The sequence below is a fragment of the Acomys russatus genome, chromosome 6, assembly GCF_903995435.1.
Source record: "Acomys russatus chromosome 6, mAcoRus1.1, whole genome shotgun sequence".
NCBI classification, from domain to species: domain Eukaryota; kingdom Metazoa; phylum Chordata; class Mammalia; order Rodentia; family Muridae; genus Acomys; species Acomys russatus.
In genome coordinates, this window is record NC_067142.1 from 42,581,478 (window position 1) to 42,601,806 (window position 20,329).

Consider the following 20,329-nt stretch of genomic DNA (forward strand, 5'->3'; position numbering starts at 1 on the left):
ACTAACAGTAGAACTAGGCTCCCTTACTTTCATCCTGGAAACAGATCGTCAGTTTTATAGTAACTTTCCAGGTCCAGACACAAGACTGGGCATAGTGACACATCCTGACTGTGAGCTGAGTAACCATCAGCCTGTAATCCCTGATTATAACAGCTGTTCTGGGACTATGCTCAACATTGAGACTTTGGTCTCAAGGACTGAGTGCCAAGTTCTCAAAGACCCCAGTGTGATTTGACTGTCACTAATAGATTCCAATTGTGTGTGTATGTGTGTGTGTGTGTGTGTGTGTGTGTGTGTGTGCGTGTGTGTCCCAAAACTATGATAGTAAAATCAAACCATAAACTCCATAAGCAGATTAGAAACCATATGTCATCTTAGTTTAGTATATAAAACAATTTTATTCTATCAAAGAGACAGATTTTCTATAAGAAATATAATTCATCCTAAGAAAAGTTAAGAATCATCTTCTTAGTGGCTCTTTGCAGTTTGTTCTGTATTTTAAAACATATAAATTAACTTTAATTTCAATGACACAATATATGAATATGATTATTACATCTCAATGTAATTCAAAGATAAGAACATTAAGATCCTGAGAGATATCTTTTGAAATAAATGTAACTATTAATAAATATGTTTGAAAGGTTTATTATTATAGATGGTTGCATTTGTTATGCACTTCTACCAAAATGATAGTATTTACTTATCTTAACGCATGTCATCTTTAATACAGACTTTTATAGACCATGTAGCACATTGCAATGAAAAATTTTTGTAATATAGAGACATGTTTAATAGGATAATCTTATTGCATAATATAGTATTAGGCAAAAATTATAAGAACATAATGATAAGTATTTGGCTGATGTCAAAGTTGTCAAGTTTGTACATTCAGTTTTTCACCACCTCAGTTTAAATTTCTACTTCAACCTTAAAGCTCTAATTTTGAGGCATAAATACTTGTGTGGAAGCATGTTGTTTTAATCACTCAAGCACCAGTTGGTGTTATTTCAGTGGTGCATTCATCTCTGGAAGAGAATGTGTGGTCTCCTCAGTGGACATGTGGGCATGTCTCAATATAAGCATGCTCCTGTGACCAGGAGCTACTATCAATGAGGAATGTTCGTCAGTTAGAGTGAGTGTGACCGCAGAGTGCAGTCTCACATATCTCCCTAGGTCATGATTAACCCGTTCAATCTGTAGGAAAAGATGCTTCTTTATAATATTTTTTTGTTGCAGGCCTAAAAGAGGAAGTGATTAAAGAGCACAAACTTCTATATGCTCCAACTCATCAGTATGCAAGATGTCGTCTGTATATACAGTTCTCTAAGTACATTGTTTATACTTAGAAAGGCAGTGCAAATTGAATGTGACATTACCGAAAAGTTTACATTTTAATTTAACAATTTACAAGACATTGCTAAATATTTTTTACTCACTGTTATTGAGGAAAGAGAGAGTTTTATTATGAACAGAATAACAAATAGACTTTCATATAATCTGTTGGAAAATGATGCTGGATTATTTTAGTATGAAAGTTCCTATATTTTAAAAATATTTTCTCGTGGTGTGTTCTAAAAAGTATAATCATTTCTTACTATACACAAACTGTATTTTAGAAGCAGATGTACACATTTACCATCAAAACAAGAAAAATTACTCCTTCTCATAGCCAAATGGCAACATCTGACTTTACATCTTGGAACTCATTGTAGGTAAATGATCGTGATCGTCTCCTAAGATTTGTTGGTCTCTGAGGTCGTCCTTCTACCAAATGTAAGTAGATCTCAGATTTCAGAAACCGTGTGTAACTGTCTTGTTCCATGAGCTGATACACTCTGCTTTGTGCTGCATCAAAACTGTGGAGGGTGGGCTGTGTGACACTCTTAGTAATGACTTCTTTTGTATGAAAATCCAGGTTAACCTGTGTAAACAGAAAGCGGGGATAATTAAAGGATATCTTATAACACATCTTTGAGACTATCTCATTACAATGTTGGAAGAAACATAGTGGGTCCCGGTGTATTTCTTCCTAGAGTCTAGGGATCCAGTATTGTATTCAAGGCTGGTATCTCATTGGCTTTTCTTTCTCTTTGTTAATAATTATGCTTATTCTAACTGCAAAATTGAATAATACAGTGGCAGCTATTGTACAATTATTACAATAATGCATTCATTATTTTACAGTGGGGAACTAACCATCTTAAGAGTCATTGTTTGAGTTATAGAGAATGATAAGCCTGGGGCATAGTTGTTGATATAAATAAAACCCTTCTCTTCAGCCTGCTGCTTTCTTCATCATGTCACTTTTCCTATAAAGGAAGAATGTGCAAATATACAAATGTATCTTAAAGATACAACAGCCTTTAACTTTTTATTTTGTTCCAATATACATATAACTGGTACTAATATTATCATTTCAAGTAGCTATCATATTTTCCACTTCTGAGTAACCATATAATGTTACATTTTACATAGCTAAACAGCTATTGTTTCTTAAAGCACCATATACACGTTGAGAACATTGCATTATACACTATGTAGTAGTTTCAGTCTTAAAGATTTTCCAGAAAGTCATATAATCAATGCTTGGTTGACACACTGTAGCACTATTGGATTGTGGTGAAATTCCTGGGAGATAGACAACAATGCAGAGAAGTTAGGTAGTTGAAGTCCTGCATTGGGGGATACTGGGATTCGGTCTTCCCCATTTCTGCCTTTCTAACTCTTCCCTTTCCCTGCCTCCCTTTTCTCCTTCGAGCTACCATAATGAGCAAGTTCTTCTGCCATGCATATTTTCCTTTATATATAGACCTGCTGCAATAGCCAAAGCAACAGGACCAAATATCCTCTGATATGTGAGGAAATTTTTTTTCTTTAATGTGTGTGATCTTGGGTATTTTTTACAGAAGCAAACCCCCAGTAAAATAGAGTTAATTTGTAGTTGACGTGTGAGATCATCTATTCTACTTTGGAAGTGAAATATGATTTATTGAGTACACAATAGAAACAAATCATTTAATATCTTATGACAGTAAAGTAGTATCTGCTAAATTCATAGTCAATTTATCAACTACACCATAGGATCAACTCATTTAGTTTCTAGACAAAGGAAAGAACAAATTTGTGGGCCTTTTTTTTTTTTTTTTTTTTTTTTACTTGAAGCACTGTCAAAGTAGAGTTACATCATATGTCTGTTATTTTTTCTCTTATTCCATCCTAAACTGATAAAATAATTTTGAGGAAAAACAAAGCCTTACATAGATATATAAGGTGTTAGCTATATTTGGTAACTATATATGTTAACTGAATTTGTTACTTTCTGGAACACATATTCCATGGCATAACGTAAAAATCGGAGGACAGTTTTGGGAAATTGGTTCCCTTTTTCTGCCATGTGGGGACAGAGCATTGAACATAGGTCTTCAGACTTGGAGATAAGCACCTTTAACCTACTGAATCATGTTCCTGTCTCAGTATAACCTTATACAACATTACACATGTTTAACATTTTTATGTTTGTCTTGTATTTATCATTTTCAGGGATCTTTAGTTTCTAATAAGTAGTTGTTTCTGCTAAGATTGTACAGAATAGAGAACGAATGAAAATGTTGCAACTTTAATCACTTTTTGTATAACTCTGAAGAAACATTTACACTTTTAAGACATATTAATATTAGGCTATATTCTGTCAAGATGTAGAAATAGGCAGTTAACCCATTTTGCTTTAACAAAATTGACCTTTTTGTTAGAATAAATGAGGTGACCAATTTGGCAAAAATAGACCCTATAAAAAGATATCAAGAAATTCCATGTGTTTCCAATCCTCACTGTACCTCTTTTGGAGCATCATTCTGAATGAATTTCTCATATATTGCTTTTGCTTTTAGGACAATTTGTTGTGGTTCCTTGCATTTCTTGAAATCTTCACAGGCTACCCAAAATTCAATGTTTTCTTCACTGAATTCAGTTTTAAGAAATCTGGTAAAAGTATCCAGTCCATCTATCAAAAATAAAGGATATTTTGTTACTATGAGACAGTCATGCGGTGAAGATGTCTTACCTGATATTAAAACATATACAAGTACTGACAGCAAAGCAAAATTCTCCTTCAAATTCAGCATCGCCCTACATATTTATACAGAATATGTGCAGGACTGCATATAGCTTAACTTTTTGAGCAGATAAAAGGAGGACATCATTTCTAGGAAACAAGGCTAAATCACACTTAGCCCTAAATCTTTAAAACTATGACTAAAAAGGATCATAGCAAACACCTCATTTCACATCTCTTCTATTTAGGTCTTTCTCAGAGCACGAGGGATTGTATTTTAGACTTGTGAAGCCTTTCTCTTGGATTCCATTCTGCTCACCATCAGATTATGTTTCTTGTACCTAGGATCCTCAAATTCTCTTTTTATTGTCTCAACATTTCCAAGTTTCACATGGCCTTTTTTTTTTCCCCTGTCTGTCTACTAAAGGAACACTACCAGTTCTGACTATGGATAGCCCTGATGGCAGGGACGCTCAAAATGGGATAGCTCCATCAAATCTCTCCTCTCAGGGATAAGGGAGCCTAGTGGAAGAGAAGGTTTAAAAGTTCAAAACAGAGGAGATGGAGACATCTAAGGAAACGTGGAGCACTAACTCAACAGGAACAATGCACTTAGGAATTCACAGAGACCAAGTCCGCATGCAAACGGCCTCTATTGGTCCTCAGTAGACGGGGTCCAGACCTGAATGGACAAGTAGACACAAATCCCTGTCTCTAACTCAGAAGCTATCTCCAATTAATAACAACTTGTAAATGAATATTTAATTTCTCTAAAGGATTCTTTCTGGGGAAAAAAGACAGTCTCAATGGTTGGCTGCAGGCCCAGCAGAAGGCAGAACACAGGAAACAAACTCATTGGCATGCTTGGAAGTTCCATGTTTTATAATGTGTCATTGTCTTTCTTTTTTTAATTTTATTTATTTATTTTTTTTTAACCTTTTTGGTACTTTGTGTATTTAGTATGGCTTTCTCTTTCCTATGGCTTTTCTGACTGTGAAAATGACTAGGTCTCTGTGTCTATATCTGTTTCTTATGCTTTTTCTTGGCTTATATCCTTCTATTTGTTTGTTTTTATGCAAGTTCTATGTGTGTGTATTAGTTTAGTCTATTATCCCTTAGAATACTGTTGGTTTATACTGAAAGACAGAGAGGCCGTGCATAGGGTATGGCTGGGAGTCGTAGAAAGAGGATAAATCACAATCAGGTTATATTACTTATGAATAAAATATACTTTAATAAATAAAAAATTACTTAACACTTTTTTTTTAAGAAAAGGAAAACCATAATTTATTTTCCTGTAACACTAAGCCATATGTTAACCAAGTGTTCTAATTACTCAGTTAGATCTGCAACCCCAATAATTACCTGCAATGTTCACTGAGCAACAGTCATGTGACAGATATCTATCGTGAGACTCCAACTAGTGAACAACATAGCCATGCTATGTATAATTTTTAAAAAATATTTTATTAATTTATTCATATTACATCTCAATTGTTGCTATGTATAATTTAAGCAGTTAGCAGGTTAGTCTCTTCGATATTTACCAGAGTACTACCTCTTATGATTATGGTGACAGTAATATAAACACCGACTTTCAATCAAAGTTCTATTCACTATGAACATTAAACTCCTTGAAAGGTAGTTGTGGGCTCCGTTGTAGTGCGTGGCCACTGGCACAGTGCAGACTTGGACAGGCGTCAACTATAGACACACTCTGATGACACTGTCATTTCCCAACTTTTATGTGCACTCTTGTCTCATAATACAATGAAAAAAGTTCAATAGAGAAGTTTATAGCTCTAAGTGTCTACATTAAAAAGAAAAATCAGAGAGATTAAATAAACAACCAGGTGGTAAACTTTGAGGAATCAAAGCAAAAACTAACAAAACCAGCAAAAAGAACAATCAATAATGCTCCAAATTAATTAGAGATCAATTGGGAAACATTTCGACATACACTAAGAAAATCTGGTGTGTCATAGAAACATATTTAAAATTTTTAATGAATTAAACTGTTAAATCTAAAAGAAATGGATGAATTTCTAGAAGCATGTAACCTACCAAAATTGAACAGATAAAGTAAATTATTTAAACACACCAATGAACATCAATAAGGCATAAGCAGTGATTAAATATGTTCTAAATAAAGAAAGGCTGGGAACATATTGATTCAGCTGAAAATTCTACAAATAATGAACACCACCACTATCACTCACATTATTCCAGAAAATAGAGAAGGGAAAAGCACTTCCAATTTTTTTCTATGAGCCATATATTACCTGGATGTGAAGAAACCAAATAAAGGCAGAAACATGGGAAACCAGATAAAACAGAACCATATGAAAATCATCAAAACACAAAGCTTTATAGAATAATCTCCTTGATAAAAATCGATGTAAATATTGCACAAGAATTCTTCCAAGCAATCACGTGCCATAATCAAGTTGTCCTCATCCAATAAGGCAGCTGATAAAAATTTTGTAGGTTTATGTGGGGAGAGGGATGTGAGAGTAGGAGTCTATGTGTGCATGTGCTTGTATGTGTATATGTGGTGTGTGTGTGTGTGTGTGTGTGTGTGTATGTGTGTGTGTGTGTATGTGTGTGTGTGTATGTGTGTGTGTATGTGTGTGTGTGTATGTGTGTGTGTGTGTATGTGTGTGTGTGTATATGTGTGGTGTGTGTGTGTGTGGTGTGTGTATATGTGGTGTGTGTGTGTGTGTGTGTGTGTGTGTATGTGTGTGTGTGTGTATGTGTGTGTGTGTGTGTATGTGTGTGTGTGTGTATGTGTGTGTGTGTGTGTGTATGTGTGTGTGTGTATGTGTGTGTGTGTGTGTGTGTGTGCATGTGCTTGTATGTGTATATGTGTGGTGTGTGTGTGTGTGTGTGTGTGTATGTGTGTGTGTGTGTGAAAATCAAATTGATTCTGCCCAGGAAGCTTCCTACTTTGTAGATATCTTTTTTTTTTTTGTACCAGAAGGTACTATGCAGCAGCTTAAAAAAGAAAGTTATAAACAGCATTACCTAACTGAGAACATTGTGCACTGGAGCAATGGATGACACAGCAAAATATCAAATGAGTGCAATAGTGGCATTGATGCTAAGGCCTATATCACTGGAAAAAATGCCTACTGTTATAAATTTTACAAGATTGGATGGTTTCAGAGCTCACAGTCCACAGGGATTAACATGATTTTATTATTTTGCTGGAAGGACATAATATCAATGTGTTCTATCTGTTCTTATCTCTATGGTCACAGTTTAGCACAACCATCAGGCCTCAGCAAAGAAGTTTCTCTTTGTAATGGATGTCAGTTAATGTAGAAACTCAACAACTGGTCAAAACCAGGAGAATATATATTCTGGGTTGCTTTCAGCCACAATGAGCCTATCTGTAACACTCAAATCAAATTACTCTATATTCATGTACGAAGCTCTTCCAACATTAAAACAGGTATTGTCTTAAACTCAGGTGACAAATATGTAAAAATCAAAATCTAGTTTCACATACTATTTTATATTTTAATGAAATATTCTACCTATTACTTTTTATAAGAAGTTTAAAATGCAGGGGAGATGGCTTAGAAGTTAAGAATTGTACTGTTCTTGAAAAGTACCTGTGTTTTATATCTAGTACCCACGTTACATGGCTTACAACAAATCACAACTAGGGATCTGGTGCCTCTGGCTTCCTCAGACAGCAAAATTCACATGTACAGGGGTGGTGGGAGGAGAATGAGAGAGGCTTTTTAAATGAAATTTTTTATTGTTTGAAATTAAAATATAATTACATATTTCCCATTCCTGTTTTTATGACTTTTAACCTTATGTATTTATGTATGTATGTATGTGTATGTGTGTGTGTGTGTGTGTGTCTGTGTGTATATATATATATATGTATGTATATATATGTATGTATATATATATATGTATATATATATATATATATATATATATATATACATATATATATATACACACATACCCCTAGATGCCCTAGTCTCTTTTACTTTAGTTGTTGACATATATGCCTAAATATATAAATACAACCATACTTGCTCAATCTTTATGATATTACTTATATACACATGATTTCATCCCTGAACACTTGGTATTTGATAACCAATGAAGGAAGATCTTCCTAGGGACAGACTATTCTCTTGCTCTCAACATTTCTTGGTTGTCTGTAGTTCTTTAAGGTTAGGGCCCTATGAGATATCCTACTTTAATGTCAGCATCTCTATGGGTGCCCATGTTCAAACATGACTTTAAGGGACAGTTTCTTTAAAACTTGATAAACCAAAGCTACATAGTGTATAAAATGTAAAACATAATAGTTAAATTTTTGTAATTACTGATGAATATATTAGTCAAATATGCTAGTCTATTTGAGAAATTAACCTTTACCATAATCTGATGTTACTAAGTATGTATTGTGTATTCCAAATTTATATTTTAGAGTTAAAGTTTTATTTTATCATGACATCTTTTGGGGGTATGTAAAAAGGTGGACATAAGCTACCTGATATAGATAAAGGAATTCAGAAGACATGACTTTCTTAAGGACGTGACATGGGAAAATTAGCCAGGTAGATCCAAGCTGATAACTGTCTTTAAAGTGGGAGGTAAGGAGAGAGGGAGGGAGGGAGAGTGGGAGGGAAGGAAGGAAGGAGAGACAGAGAGAAAGGGGAAGGGAAGGAGAGAGAGAGAGGGAGGGAGAGAGGAAAAAAACAGATTCATAACTCTGCTTTTCTCTTTAAAACTGGAGGATGGCAGACAAGAACCAAGGAATGTTTAGGATTCTCAAAGGTGAGATTTTCCTCTGTTGTTAGGATAAGAACAAAGACCTTAATGTGAAACTATGAAGAATTTGTTAATGACCCAAATGAGTGATAAAGAGATTTTCTCTGGGGTTGGGGGAGGATGATTGCCTATTGACACTTTGATTTTATTGCCATGGCACCTAGAGTAGGTTTCTCAAATACAGAACTGTCAGAATGCATTGGAGCTTAAGTTACCACTAGTTTGAAAAGTTGGTACAACGACAATAGGAAACAGCTGCCCCTGCAAATTATGCTTTACGAATTTTCATTTATCTCTCCAACACACAGAATACATCTGATTTGTCATGGCACATTATGACAATAGATTTTGCTGTAATCAATCTTTCTAGTATATTGAAATTATAAGGAGTCAGTAGTCAGAAAAAGACCTGAAAACTTCAATATTACTAAACATTAAAGCCATGGAAAGTTACCCACACTCACGACAAAGATGTGGTCTTGATTTCTTTCACTGTACTTCTTCCATTGGGATTTTATTGGGCAAGAAAGTTCTGATTTTTCTGTAGCTAAAAGATTCTGGCCACCACATGTTGGTAATTACATGTTAATGAAGAAAATATAGATAAAATGAAAGTCTAGGCTAAACTACCTAAGCAGCTTGTAGAATGTTCATGGGGTTCTCAGATGTTGTGAGGCTTTTCAGCTCAGTCACAACTTCGATTTGCAGGCTGACTGCTCTGTGTTTTCGGAATGGGTCAGCAGACTGACCACAGAGAAGCAGCCAATGGGGTCAAATGAGTGATATTTAGTTGCTCCCTTTACTTTGATAGCACAGTGAGTGTATTATTTTATAGGTTTATTACCCACACAATGTGTTTTTCTTGAAAAGTAGAAGAGAAAAATAAATGTGCAAGGTACTTGGATGAATTTTTATGAACTGTACATGATGTCCAAGTAAGGGGAAATGTGCAAGTTTTCATAGCAAAATAGATTAAACTTTGTCAAATGAACTAACACAGTCTGCATTTGCAGGTCCTGCTTTTACCGCAGATAACTAGTATGTTGGATCTAACCCGCAACTATCCTTCATTGTGGTCTTATGTGAATTCTTTCCCCTACCTGAATCTTAGGGTTTGTATACTACTGTTGTGTGAAGATTTCTTCCTTTAGTTCATAGAAACCAAACCACAACATATTCCCAGTACTTTAGATGACAGAGAAAAGCAAAAAGATATTTTAAAAATTAGTGAAATAAACCTTGTTCAGGTACTGATTACTGAGAGAAACTTTTTCCTTTTGTATTTGTGTGACCCAAACTGCTCCTTTATGGCCTAATCTCTGACTGCACCTGCTTGCCTTTGCTTGGTCTCCATTATCTGCTATTATGAACTTGGAAGAAAATTGAAAGCAAAAGGTAAAACTTGCCTTATAACTTTTAGGTTAAAGCTGCCTTTGAAATGTGGGCATGTTTCTGCCTAAAAAAAAAAAAAAAAAAAAAAAATCACTGCTGAACTACAGCCTGAGAATGACATGGCTAGAATGGAGCTGTAAGCCTTTGATCAGAGTTAGAACCAACCAACCAACAAATGAGTGAACAAACATCTTTAGGACATAGTAAATAATATTTGGTACAAATGAAAGTGGCTGCTTTTACCCCATATTGCCTTAGTTTTTTAAATTTTTAAAATGTTTGGACTTTTCTTCCAAATCAATCTCCATTTTTCCTTAGGCTTGTTGGTTAAAATACTATGTAATATTCATTTGTCTCTAATGAGTATTGTCAGAACATACAGAGTCTTTGTATTTTCTAACAAAATTCTTATTTCATATTGAAACTCAGTTGGTGGTATACGTAAATGAATAGTTTTGATAACCTCAATTTCTATAGAAACTTTTTGAATATGTATTAAAAAATAATTGGATTCAAGACCAAAAAGATTTTGAGAACACTTCCAGATAATTTTAATTATAAAAACTACAGAATATTCATATGGAAATGTTCTATCTGCAGTTATTAAAAAATGGGATTATTCTGTTCATGTCACATTTCCTATCTGTTCTCTTATATATAGAAAAGATTTTTCTTCTCTTCTTCTCACTCATTCTTTTCTTACAATTTAATTACAAATGAACGGAAAGTTGCTAAAAATAAGTACCTGTAATTTTACAGAAATAAAACTTTCTATTCTAGTCATGTGTAATTTGGAAATAAGAAACCAAATGTTTGCTGATTTTGTTTTTGCACGGTTACTCTGACATCAGTAAATGGGTAATATTTTTGTGTTTGTTGGCATGTAGAAACACATACTGAATACTGAAAGCACTAATGACACCAGTTAAACAGTATTTGTCTTCATTTCAGGACACTAGAATTTTTATTCCTTTTCATATTATAGTTTTCAGTTACAACATATTTGTAATGATACCTAAAAAGAAGTGTCCATGAATCACATATCCAAAATTGTTACTCAATGGAAAATAATCTTTGATCCATCTTAATTGAGGATCACCTAGTATGAATTTGAAGTCTGTATTAGGCACTCAAATGCAGTAATATTAATTAAAACAAAAGTTCTGAGGACTTCTAAGTATTTGATTGCAAAGGATTGCTAAGGATTTGAGGCACTGTTGTTCCTTGTGTTATGGTTTTATTCACTTCCGTAAAAGTAATACATCATTAAACCCTATGTATTTAAAGATGAGGTGGATTTCAGATACGTAATTTGCTCTAAAAACATAAGAGAACATGGTAGGTTGAACTCAGGCTTATTTTATGTAATATTAAATGACTTTAGCCAGTAAGTGGCCATGGTGACAATGAAAGATTAACAGTTTGCCAATATAGAAATTAGCAGACAGAGCAGACATATGTCTACCAATGATAAATAAAGGATAATTTGAGTTATTTTGTTCTGTTTTTAATAGCAAGGGACAGCATGCATTACCTTTAAGCAGAAGTTGTATAGAAAAAAAGTGTAAGCATTATTTCACATATAGTCCTTCAGTAGAGCAAAAAGGGAAGTTTCACTCTGTTTGCTGTTGTTCCCTCTTACATACACAAAAGCTCTTTGTCCCAATGATTAGTCTTGAGTTTGTATAAATGCTCAAATTAAGTGAGAATAATATCAAAGAAGGTTCTGGGTGGGTATGCTGCAAAAGCTCATGATATGCTCACTCAAGTGAATGGCTTTTGGTGACATAATAATGTAAGAGTGACAAAAAAATATCAACTCAGGAGTAGGAATGAATAAAGCAAGAGAAACATCCATTTGTTTTAAATCTAACTAAATTTTGTTTAAAAATTATATGCAAGCAAATTTGGTAGCTTTGAATATCTTGTTCCTCTGACTCTGGGCGTTTGTCAGGTTGGACCACAATGGGACCACTTCTCCCTCGGAGGCAGCAGTGTCTCAGGCACCCCTCAGCAAGCAGAAGTGGTGAGTACAGCTGCCAGAAGTGCTTGATGGGACCTGAGACCACAATTCACACTGGAAGAAGCAGGCTCCATTTGTCATAAAAGCATGAAATACTTATAAGTCTATGTTTCTAAATTGAACTTCTTGCATCTGTTTCATTTCCCTGATGCCAAGAAACCAAATGAAACAACAAATCAGGAAACTCTGAAACGCAAAGCCTAGGTATAGTATGAAATTCTGAATATTGAATTGAATAGTTTCTTTAACATTTGAGCTCATAGGTATTGAGTTGCGATAGAATGTATAATTTCCTTTGCAATGATTTAAGCATATGATCCATTTATAATTAAAGACAAATTTAAAAAATCTTGGTCATCTTGAGTCAGAAATTTAAACTGTGGGACACTAGAGTCCCTTATTATACATAAAACTCATAGAAACCTAAATTTAAAGATAATCTGAAAAAGCACAGGATGAAAATTGTAAGTGAAGCATGTGTTTTCTTGCTGAACCTAATCAAAGTTTGAAACTAATCGTTTGCACAGTTACATCAGTTCACATATTTAAATCCAAGGGGTAATGACTAACTCTGTTCTTTTTTTTTTTTTTTTTTTTTTTTTTTTTTTTTTTTTGATTTGTGAGTATTTTATTGAGTATTTTTGTTCTTTTTTTTTTTTTTGCATTTTTATTAATTTATTCTTGTTACATCTCAATGTTTATCCCATCCCTTGTATCCTCCCATTCCTCCCCCCCCCATTTTCCCATTATTCCCCTCCCCTATGACTGTTCCTGAGGGGGATTACCTCCCCCTGTATATTCTCATAGGGTATCAAGTCTCTTCTTGGCCAGCAGCTGTCCTTCCTCTGAGTGCCACCAGGTCTCCCCCTCCAGGGGACATGGTCAAATGTGAGGCACCAGAGTATGTGAGAAAGTCATATCACACTCTCCACTCAACTGTGGAGAATATTCTGACCATTGGCTAGTAACTCTGTTCTTATCCTTACATATTTAAGCGGTCTGCAGCAAAATACTCATTAAAGCCAAAACAGAAGGTATGAAAGTCTGGAGTGTTTGTAGTAACTAGGAGAAGGCTGCACATTAAAAAGAGCAACGAAGTGTTTTCTAATTGATAGAAATTCTGATTGCAGAAGGTACCATTCTCTTTCAAATCCCTCTGTGAGCATTTGCAACATGTCTATATGCCAGAGTCACTTAAACATTATAGGTATGGCCTAGAAAACTCTGAAAAACGTTTGCTAGGGCTTTATGTCCACTAAACTGTCTCTAACTGTAACATGTTACCCTCTACATGCCTTGTCTTCCACATCTCATCTAAATCAGGAACATTATCTTCCATATAATGGAGAGAAAATCTAGATATTTTTGGTCCATCCTTTTCTTTTTCACCTTTTCAGCACACGAACACTATCAGTATCTCAGCATGTTCATCAAATTTCTTTACACCACAGTCCTATACTCAGGACAAAATGTTTATTTGAAAGAAGCTTTTAGGTGTCACATTGAGAGTTTCTGCCTTACTGTTCATCAGAGGTAGCTTTCCAATACAAAAGTCTTCCAAAGTTTGTCCTTAAAGTGATTTTTCAGTGTTGTGTTCATTGTTATCTGAATTATTTTCATTTTTATTATGTAAAAGTATTAGCTTTCCCTAAACATATGTTTGTAAATATACATACACATATTTCACTTTAATTACTTCATATACATTATTCATGCTCATAATAAGATTCACTTCTATAAAGATGGTCAATGTAATTTGAAATTAATAACTATTAAATTAAAGGCTACACTTTTAAATTATTTTTGGTACATGCATACATTTTCATTTCCTAAACAACATTTGTGAATTACTAAATACATGTTTAAATTATAGTCTTCTAGGATTCATTTTCCAATTTCAAATAAATTTCCAATAAGCAAAGATTTAGAATTAATATATATGAACATTGTCATAGGAACAGATAAAGAAGAAACGCAATTGTTGAATTGTATTATGATAAAATTTAGAATGTAACATTTGAATAAATATTTATTTTTTGACATATTTGTGTTTATGGAAGGTTTTGATGCTCACACATTGTGTCCATGTTTTTTACATTTAATTTTTCCTACCAATAATACCTTATATTAACATGATGGATAATAAAATTAAGAAAAACATTTTGCTAGATTAACTAAAATCTGTACCATATGTGTTTATATTTTTAAAATTAAACTATTAATAAGAAAATCATCAAAGCAGGGCTGTAGAGTTGGCTCATGTTCATGAAAGAGGTCGCTCTAGCAGAGGACACAGGTTCCGTTCCTAGCACCTACATGGATGCTCACAATCATCTTTAGCTCCAGTCCCTGAGAGTAGGAAGCCTTGTTCTTACACATGTGGTGTACATAGTTGCAACTTGGTAAAACACTCATGGGCATAAATAATAAAACAGTGTAAACAAATTTAAAATGATGGCAATTCAAACACCTTTCAGATACTGTTTTTGTTGGGATACAGGGAAATCCAGGGTCTTTTCTCTTTTGCTGGAGTACTTATCTGTCTTTTTTTCACTCTCCCAATTTTAAGTTACATGACACAATAAGGAAACACTTTGTTTTTAATTTTCCAAATCAGTCAGACAATGTTAAGTCTTAAGCCTAGATGGCCTGCCTGTTTGGATCTTCATGTTGACTTTCTGTTGATAAAGCTGCTGCTTCCAGCCTGCGCTGGTTTTCACAGCAGCCCATTTTATGAAGTGATGCGTTCATGTTACCACCACACCTTCCTTGATATATAGCTTAACTTCCTGTTTCACTAAATATGATGTTTCATTACCTTTATACAGATATAGTATACTGACCTACCTTGAGTAATCAACACATTTAATCCAGGGGAAATTACATAAAATTTGAAGGATCAGGGTCTTTCTTGAAATGTGTTGAGTATGTGTACATGTATTTTTACGTTTTAGCTTTGCATATAAATTCTTTCCCCATTCAAAGGGCCAAATTACTAGAAATGGCCTAAGTTTAATATTGTAGCTGAAAGCATTTTAGGAAATTATTTGAAATTTCATAATTTAGTGTTACAATACTCATTGCAATGAAAAATAACTGAAGCAGCATAGTAATACTAGTAACATCATTTGTGGATTTATTATAACTACTCAGTATTTTGGGCTGTAGGAGGAGATTTTTGATATTTAGTTAGGTGAGTGGTGACTTTTAAAGTTTTCCATTACTTCCTTCTAATTTAACTTTTTGTGGTTTTCAGCTTGATAATGTTTCCACTGCTAAAGCAAAAGGGGTGTCAGATTCAACTTAACCTACTTGGTTTTCTGTACCTGTGATAGGGATTTACAAAATGTGACATGGGGAGTAATCCATGTCCTAAGCATTTCTTTAGTTTGGATGATGAGAGTATGACGGCACTGTTGTAGAGCAATTGTTAGCTGGAGTAACAAATCCAGTTAAGTTTAAGCCCCACCTCCAATTTAAATTCCAACCCTTTTTGTTGTCTAGTTTATAACCTACTAGAAACAGAAAAAGATTGTTTTAATGGGATAATTATAATTCATTATAGAAGCAGTCACTTTATTTGCACACTTGGCACTATTTATTGGCTTCTTTTCATCATTCCATTTAATACTTTATGAATCTGTGTTTTGGTAAATAAGAAAATTAAGGTTTTAGTTGTGGGAACTGAATGCCAATGTGACTATGGAGCGTAACTAAGACTTTACAGACATTTATGTTACAGAAACACCTTGCATCTCGCAGGAGGCCCTACGTAGCTTTTCTAGAAACAAATTTAGTTTTAGGATGAAAGGACTTAATATTTTTAGTGCATGTTCCTGTGAGGCTCCACCATATTTGGCTACTTCTAGCAAACCATCATTCAATTATTTTTAAGAATCTAATTCTTTAAAATGATCTTCATTAGCCTCAAGAGTAGTATGTACAAAATTTTGACTGAAAGAAAATTCTAAAAAGGAAGCATTTTGTAAGTTAGAATTCTGTAGGGCATTTTATGGCCTGAAGCAAAATATTGGCAGTAAAAATTGAAGATGACCTTACACACAATGTTTAAGTTATAGAATTAACTTAGGTATCCATTAGTAGATTAGTGGGTAACAAAATGTGATATGCACTCATAATGGAATATTAGGCAGCCCCACTAGTAGGATGCAGTCTTCTAATCTGTGGCAATATGGGCAAAATGCCATATGGAATCATTCAGGCATAAAAACATGGGTTTCACGTGGAATATAAACAGGTTTGTCTCATAGAAGTAAAAGAAAGTTGTAACAACCACACACTAATAAAAACTGAGAGTAGAATATATAGAACAAACATACCAAGAGAGCTACAAGGTAATAGAACATACATAGAAGTGTAAATATATTGATACGTTGAGTGTAAATTTAGTTGTGTGGGAAGAGAATGACTTTTATATCCTATATCTATAGTGAGGTGATTCATAATAAATCATTGTATATATAAAAATATTAGAAGAAAATATTTTTAATAGTTTGAACTAAGGTATCATGGAGCCCAGACTTTAAACCTACTATGTAAACGGTGCTTGTCTTAAATCAGTCCTCTCCTGTCTGTACAGAAGGAAGCATTTTTAAATGTTATGATAAACAGTGAAAATGTTTGACATGATGAGTATGCCAGAAAATGAGGAAATAGAAGGGAAATTGCTTCTTCCTGCTGGTGAAAGATACAGAATTTCTGGTATTCTATTCTGCTCTAAGTTCCCCAGGGCATGAGAAACAGTTCTTCCAGCCCCCAGCCCAGGACAGTAAGCCCATTGGGTTTTGCCATGCTTAGATTGAAAAGTGATTGTTTTGCTTGTTCTTAAAATGGCCTGAGGAGGATAGAAAAGACGGTGTTTCAAAGAGTGATCTCAGACACAGGATTAATGTGTGGAGAAAAAGTTGTCGCTGAGGATGCCTGTGTATCTGCTCATGATAAAGTCTTTCTTCCACTGCTGAACAGTCAAGCTTTTCTATCAAGTAATAAGTGGAAATTGTTGATTTTGAAATGGGAAAAATGATGAAATGAGTTCAGAAAAAAAAAAGTTTGAATACCTGACCCTTGAAATACACAGGAAGCACAGATCCTGGCTGCTTGCCCGTGACCCACACTTACTTATTGAAGAATCGAGACCATTCTGAGTCGGCTTTATCCCCCGATTAGCACACAATGGATGCTAGACATAAATACACTCATCATTCTCAACTTCTTGACAAGATTCTGCTTTATGTCAGCATTTAACAAAAATTATTGAAGAAGTTAGGGCATAAAATTGAAAAGAGAAACGAAGGCTACATGGGAGTGTTTATGGGAAGAAAAAGGAAAGAAAAATAATGTAATAAAATTATGATATCAAAAAAACCAAAGTAATATTTATAAAAATTCATCTATGATAAAACTAGCTATAGGAATCACAGAAATTTTCATACAAAGCTATCTTCATGAGGGTTTCCAAAATGTCTACCAAGGAAACTATTTCAAGGTTTTGATCACTACTAGTTAAAAAAAAATGTGGACAATATATTAAATATACTTTTAATAAAACAAATTCTCTTTTAAAATGTCAGGGAATTTAAAATAAAAAATTAAATTAAAATACTGTTGTGTTTAACTAGAACAAAAAGTAATAATAAGATTGCACAAATAATAAGTGATTCTGAATAAGTAAGAAAATTAAAATCAGCTCCTTCCTTTAGCTGTCCCTTCTTTTCCTTAGCTGCCCCTGTTGACTAAAATCATATCACAGCCAATTACTGACGTACAAATATGATGATTATTTGTCTTTTATTATTGAAGATATTTATGCTTAATAATTCATTAAGGCATGAGGGTTTTGTGAAAATACCACTCACCTCTATGAGAAAGCAGTTTGTCAAAGGATTCAGCCCATTTTACTGCTTCTTCAGGCCGGACTCTGTGCAAAAAAAGAAAATGTTGATGATGGAGTGAGCAGACCACTAGCTTCTGAGTCTGTAGGCAGAGACGAAGCAGCCTGAGCTCTTCCCTTACATGTTTATAAGTCCAAGTCAAACTGACAGTAGGGTCTTCAACATCACTTGAGTTTCTGTTTTCTTGTTTGTATATTGTTTTTGTCTTCCCCACTGAATAAACTATCCAAAGTGTTTTAATTTTTTTAAGTAATGTAATCATGTATTAAGTTAAAAGTACAAAAAAAAAAAAAAAAAAGAGAAACAATGTTGAGAGAGGGAAGGCGAGAAAGAGAGGGCAAGAGAGGTAAAAATCAGACTACATTTAAAATACCAACAAATCAGAAAGCATGAACAGCATTTTTCAAAGTCCTTTTAAAAAAGAAGCAATTTCTTTGGGTCTGTAGCCACAATGTTGTGTTTTTAGGCATAAAGTTTGGTGAAATTTCAGGGTGGGCTAAGGAAAAGACTACTTTTGATAAAATTGGAGATGCTGATAAGGCAGAGTGAAATATTTTTATATCTTTAACTAGAAATTATCAAAATTTCACTAGTTGTAAGGTAATAGATGAAGCCATTTTTAGCTTTTTAGCTAAGGAAATGTTAACCAAATTACAAAATTTCCTTTATTTGTATATTCTTTGATGTCATCCATAAGATACTTAAAAAACTTCTTAATAAAGAGATTCATAACCTATCTCATAACAAATTTATAGTATTTATACAAACTAGTATTTCATCAATTTGTGGGCTATAAAATATATCATTCAAAATGAGAGAACAATTTTAAAAGTTTTTGTTATTATTTGATTTGAGTTATGAATGTGGTTGGCATTAGTAGTATACTCAGTTTGGGGATATAAAATGTCAAATTATGCTCATATTACCATTTAATTTCCAATAGAATATCAATTCTTTATTTTCTTCTCTGTTAACTACAGAATCAGAAAACTACCCTCACAAGGAATTGATAGTCCCAACCTTGTTTCTTTCGCCAAGAGGGCAGATCTACTGGTGTTAGTCTCGCCATGGAAGTCAGGCCTCTGCAGAAGAAGGCTTAGCCTATTTCTTTTTTCTTTAGCACTGTAAAAACAATAATATACTCAGAACAATTCTGATGTCACAGAAATCTTATTTAACCTGATAAATAAACTGAAAATTGATAAACAAACATCCACCACTCAGAAAAACATCTTCCTTTATTTACCAGTTTTAGATAAATAATAAATATACAAATTAGTGAACAGGGTACCACATAACAATTCTTTCTTACTTCAACAGCACACCAGTATTTGAGACTCTATTTTATTAACTATTATTTTAGTGTTTTGATATAGCCAAAATTGCTGACCTTTTAAAAAATTAAAATACATTAAACTAAACATTTTTTTATTTCCTGTAATTAAAAAAAAAAAAAAGCTTCCCCCATCATTTGCAGCATACAGTCAGTATATTTTCAATGGAGTATTTAAATAACAAGAACTAACAGATATTTATCAGTCAGGTTTCTTAAAATACAAGGTTGACTTCAACATCTTCTATTTTACCTGGTTTTGGCCTCGATGCTTGTTTCTTCTTTTCCTGACCCATGTGTCAGTTTGAAAAAAGTTTTCTCTTTTGAGTCACCCATATTTAATTGAGAAAAGACAACCAGTGACATTGTCATATTCGGTCCCAATGAGCAAGAGATGTCAGATTTCCTTAGTCCTTCTCTCTCCTACTGATGAGTGCTATTTCATAGTTAAACATGGTGAGTTAAACACTGTCCTGAGCCTTTCCACTAGGCTTACAAAAAGAGAAAGGTCCAGGAAAGAGAGCGAAGAGCTGTGTTTGTGCCTTTGCAAATGTGGAAATGAGGAACTTAAGATTGGTCCTGTACTGAGCTGTTGAAGGAAATGATACCACACATTCTCAAAACCGCTTTTGGCCTTTGAGATAAAACATGCTATTACCACAGTGCAACTTCCCTTTCAAGCTTGCTGAGAGAGGAGAGAGAGAGAGAGAAGCTTCAGCCAATGTGAATGGTGCTGTCATTTACCAAAGGACCTAAAATGTTTTATGACTAGGCATTATCAAACATTAGCAGCTCATTTTTGCTCTCTTTAA

The 20,329-nt window shown here is 33.9% G+C and overlaps 1 protein-coding gene across 1 annotated transcript; it reads right to left on the minus strand.

Moving 5' to 3' along the window:
* Positions 1-1,546: 1,546 nt before the first annotated feature.
* On the minus strand, positions 1,547-20,080 carry Rgs18 (regulator of G protein signaling 18). Its single transcript, XM_051147533.1, has 5 exons — positions 19,771-20,080; positions 19,205-19,306; positions 18,149-18,210; positions 3,837-4,003; positions 1,547-1,924 (listed from the first exon to the last, which is right to left on the minus strand). The coding sequence occupies exons 1-5, from the start codon at positions 19,887-19,889 to the stop codon at positions 1,667-1,669; spliced, it is 708 nt and encodes a 235-aa protein (XP_051003490.1). The 5' UTR covers positions 19,890-20,080; the 3' UTR covers positions 1,547-1,666.
* Positions 20,081-20,329: the final 249 nt, after the last annotated feature.

Coding starts and splice junctions, on each gene's coding strand:
- Rgs18 (XM_051147533.1), bottom strand. CDS start 19,889: ATGACAATGTCACTGGTTGTCTTTTCTCAATTAAATATGGGTGACTCA. Junction 18,211..19,204: donor CTCTTGGCGAAAGAAACAAG/GTTGGGACTATC, acceptor TTTTTTGCACAG/AGTCCGGCCTGAAGAAGCAG. Junction 1,925..3,836: donor AGAATGATGCTCCAAAAGAG/GTACAGTGAGGA, acceptor CTGTTTACACAG/GTTAACCTGGATTTTCATAC.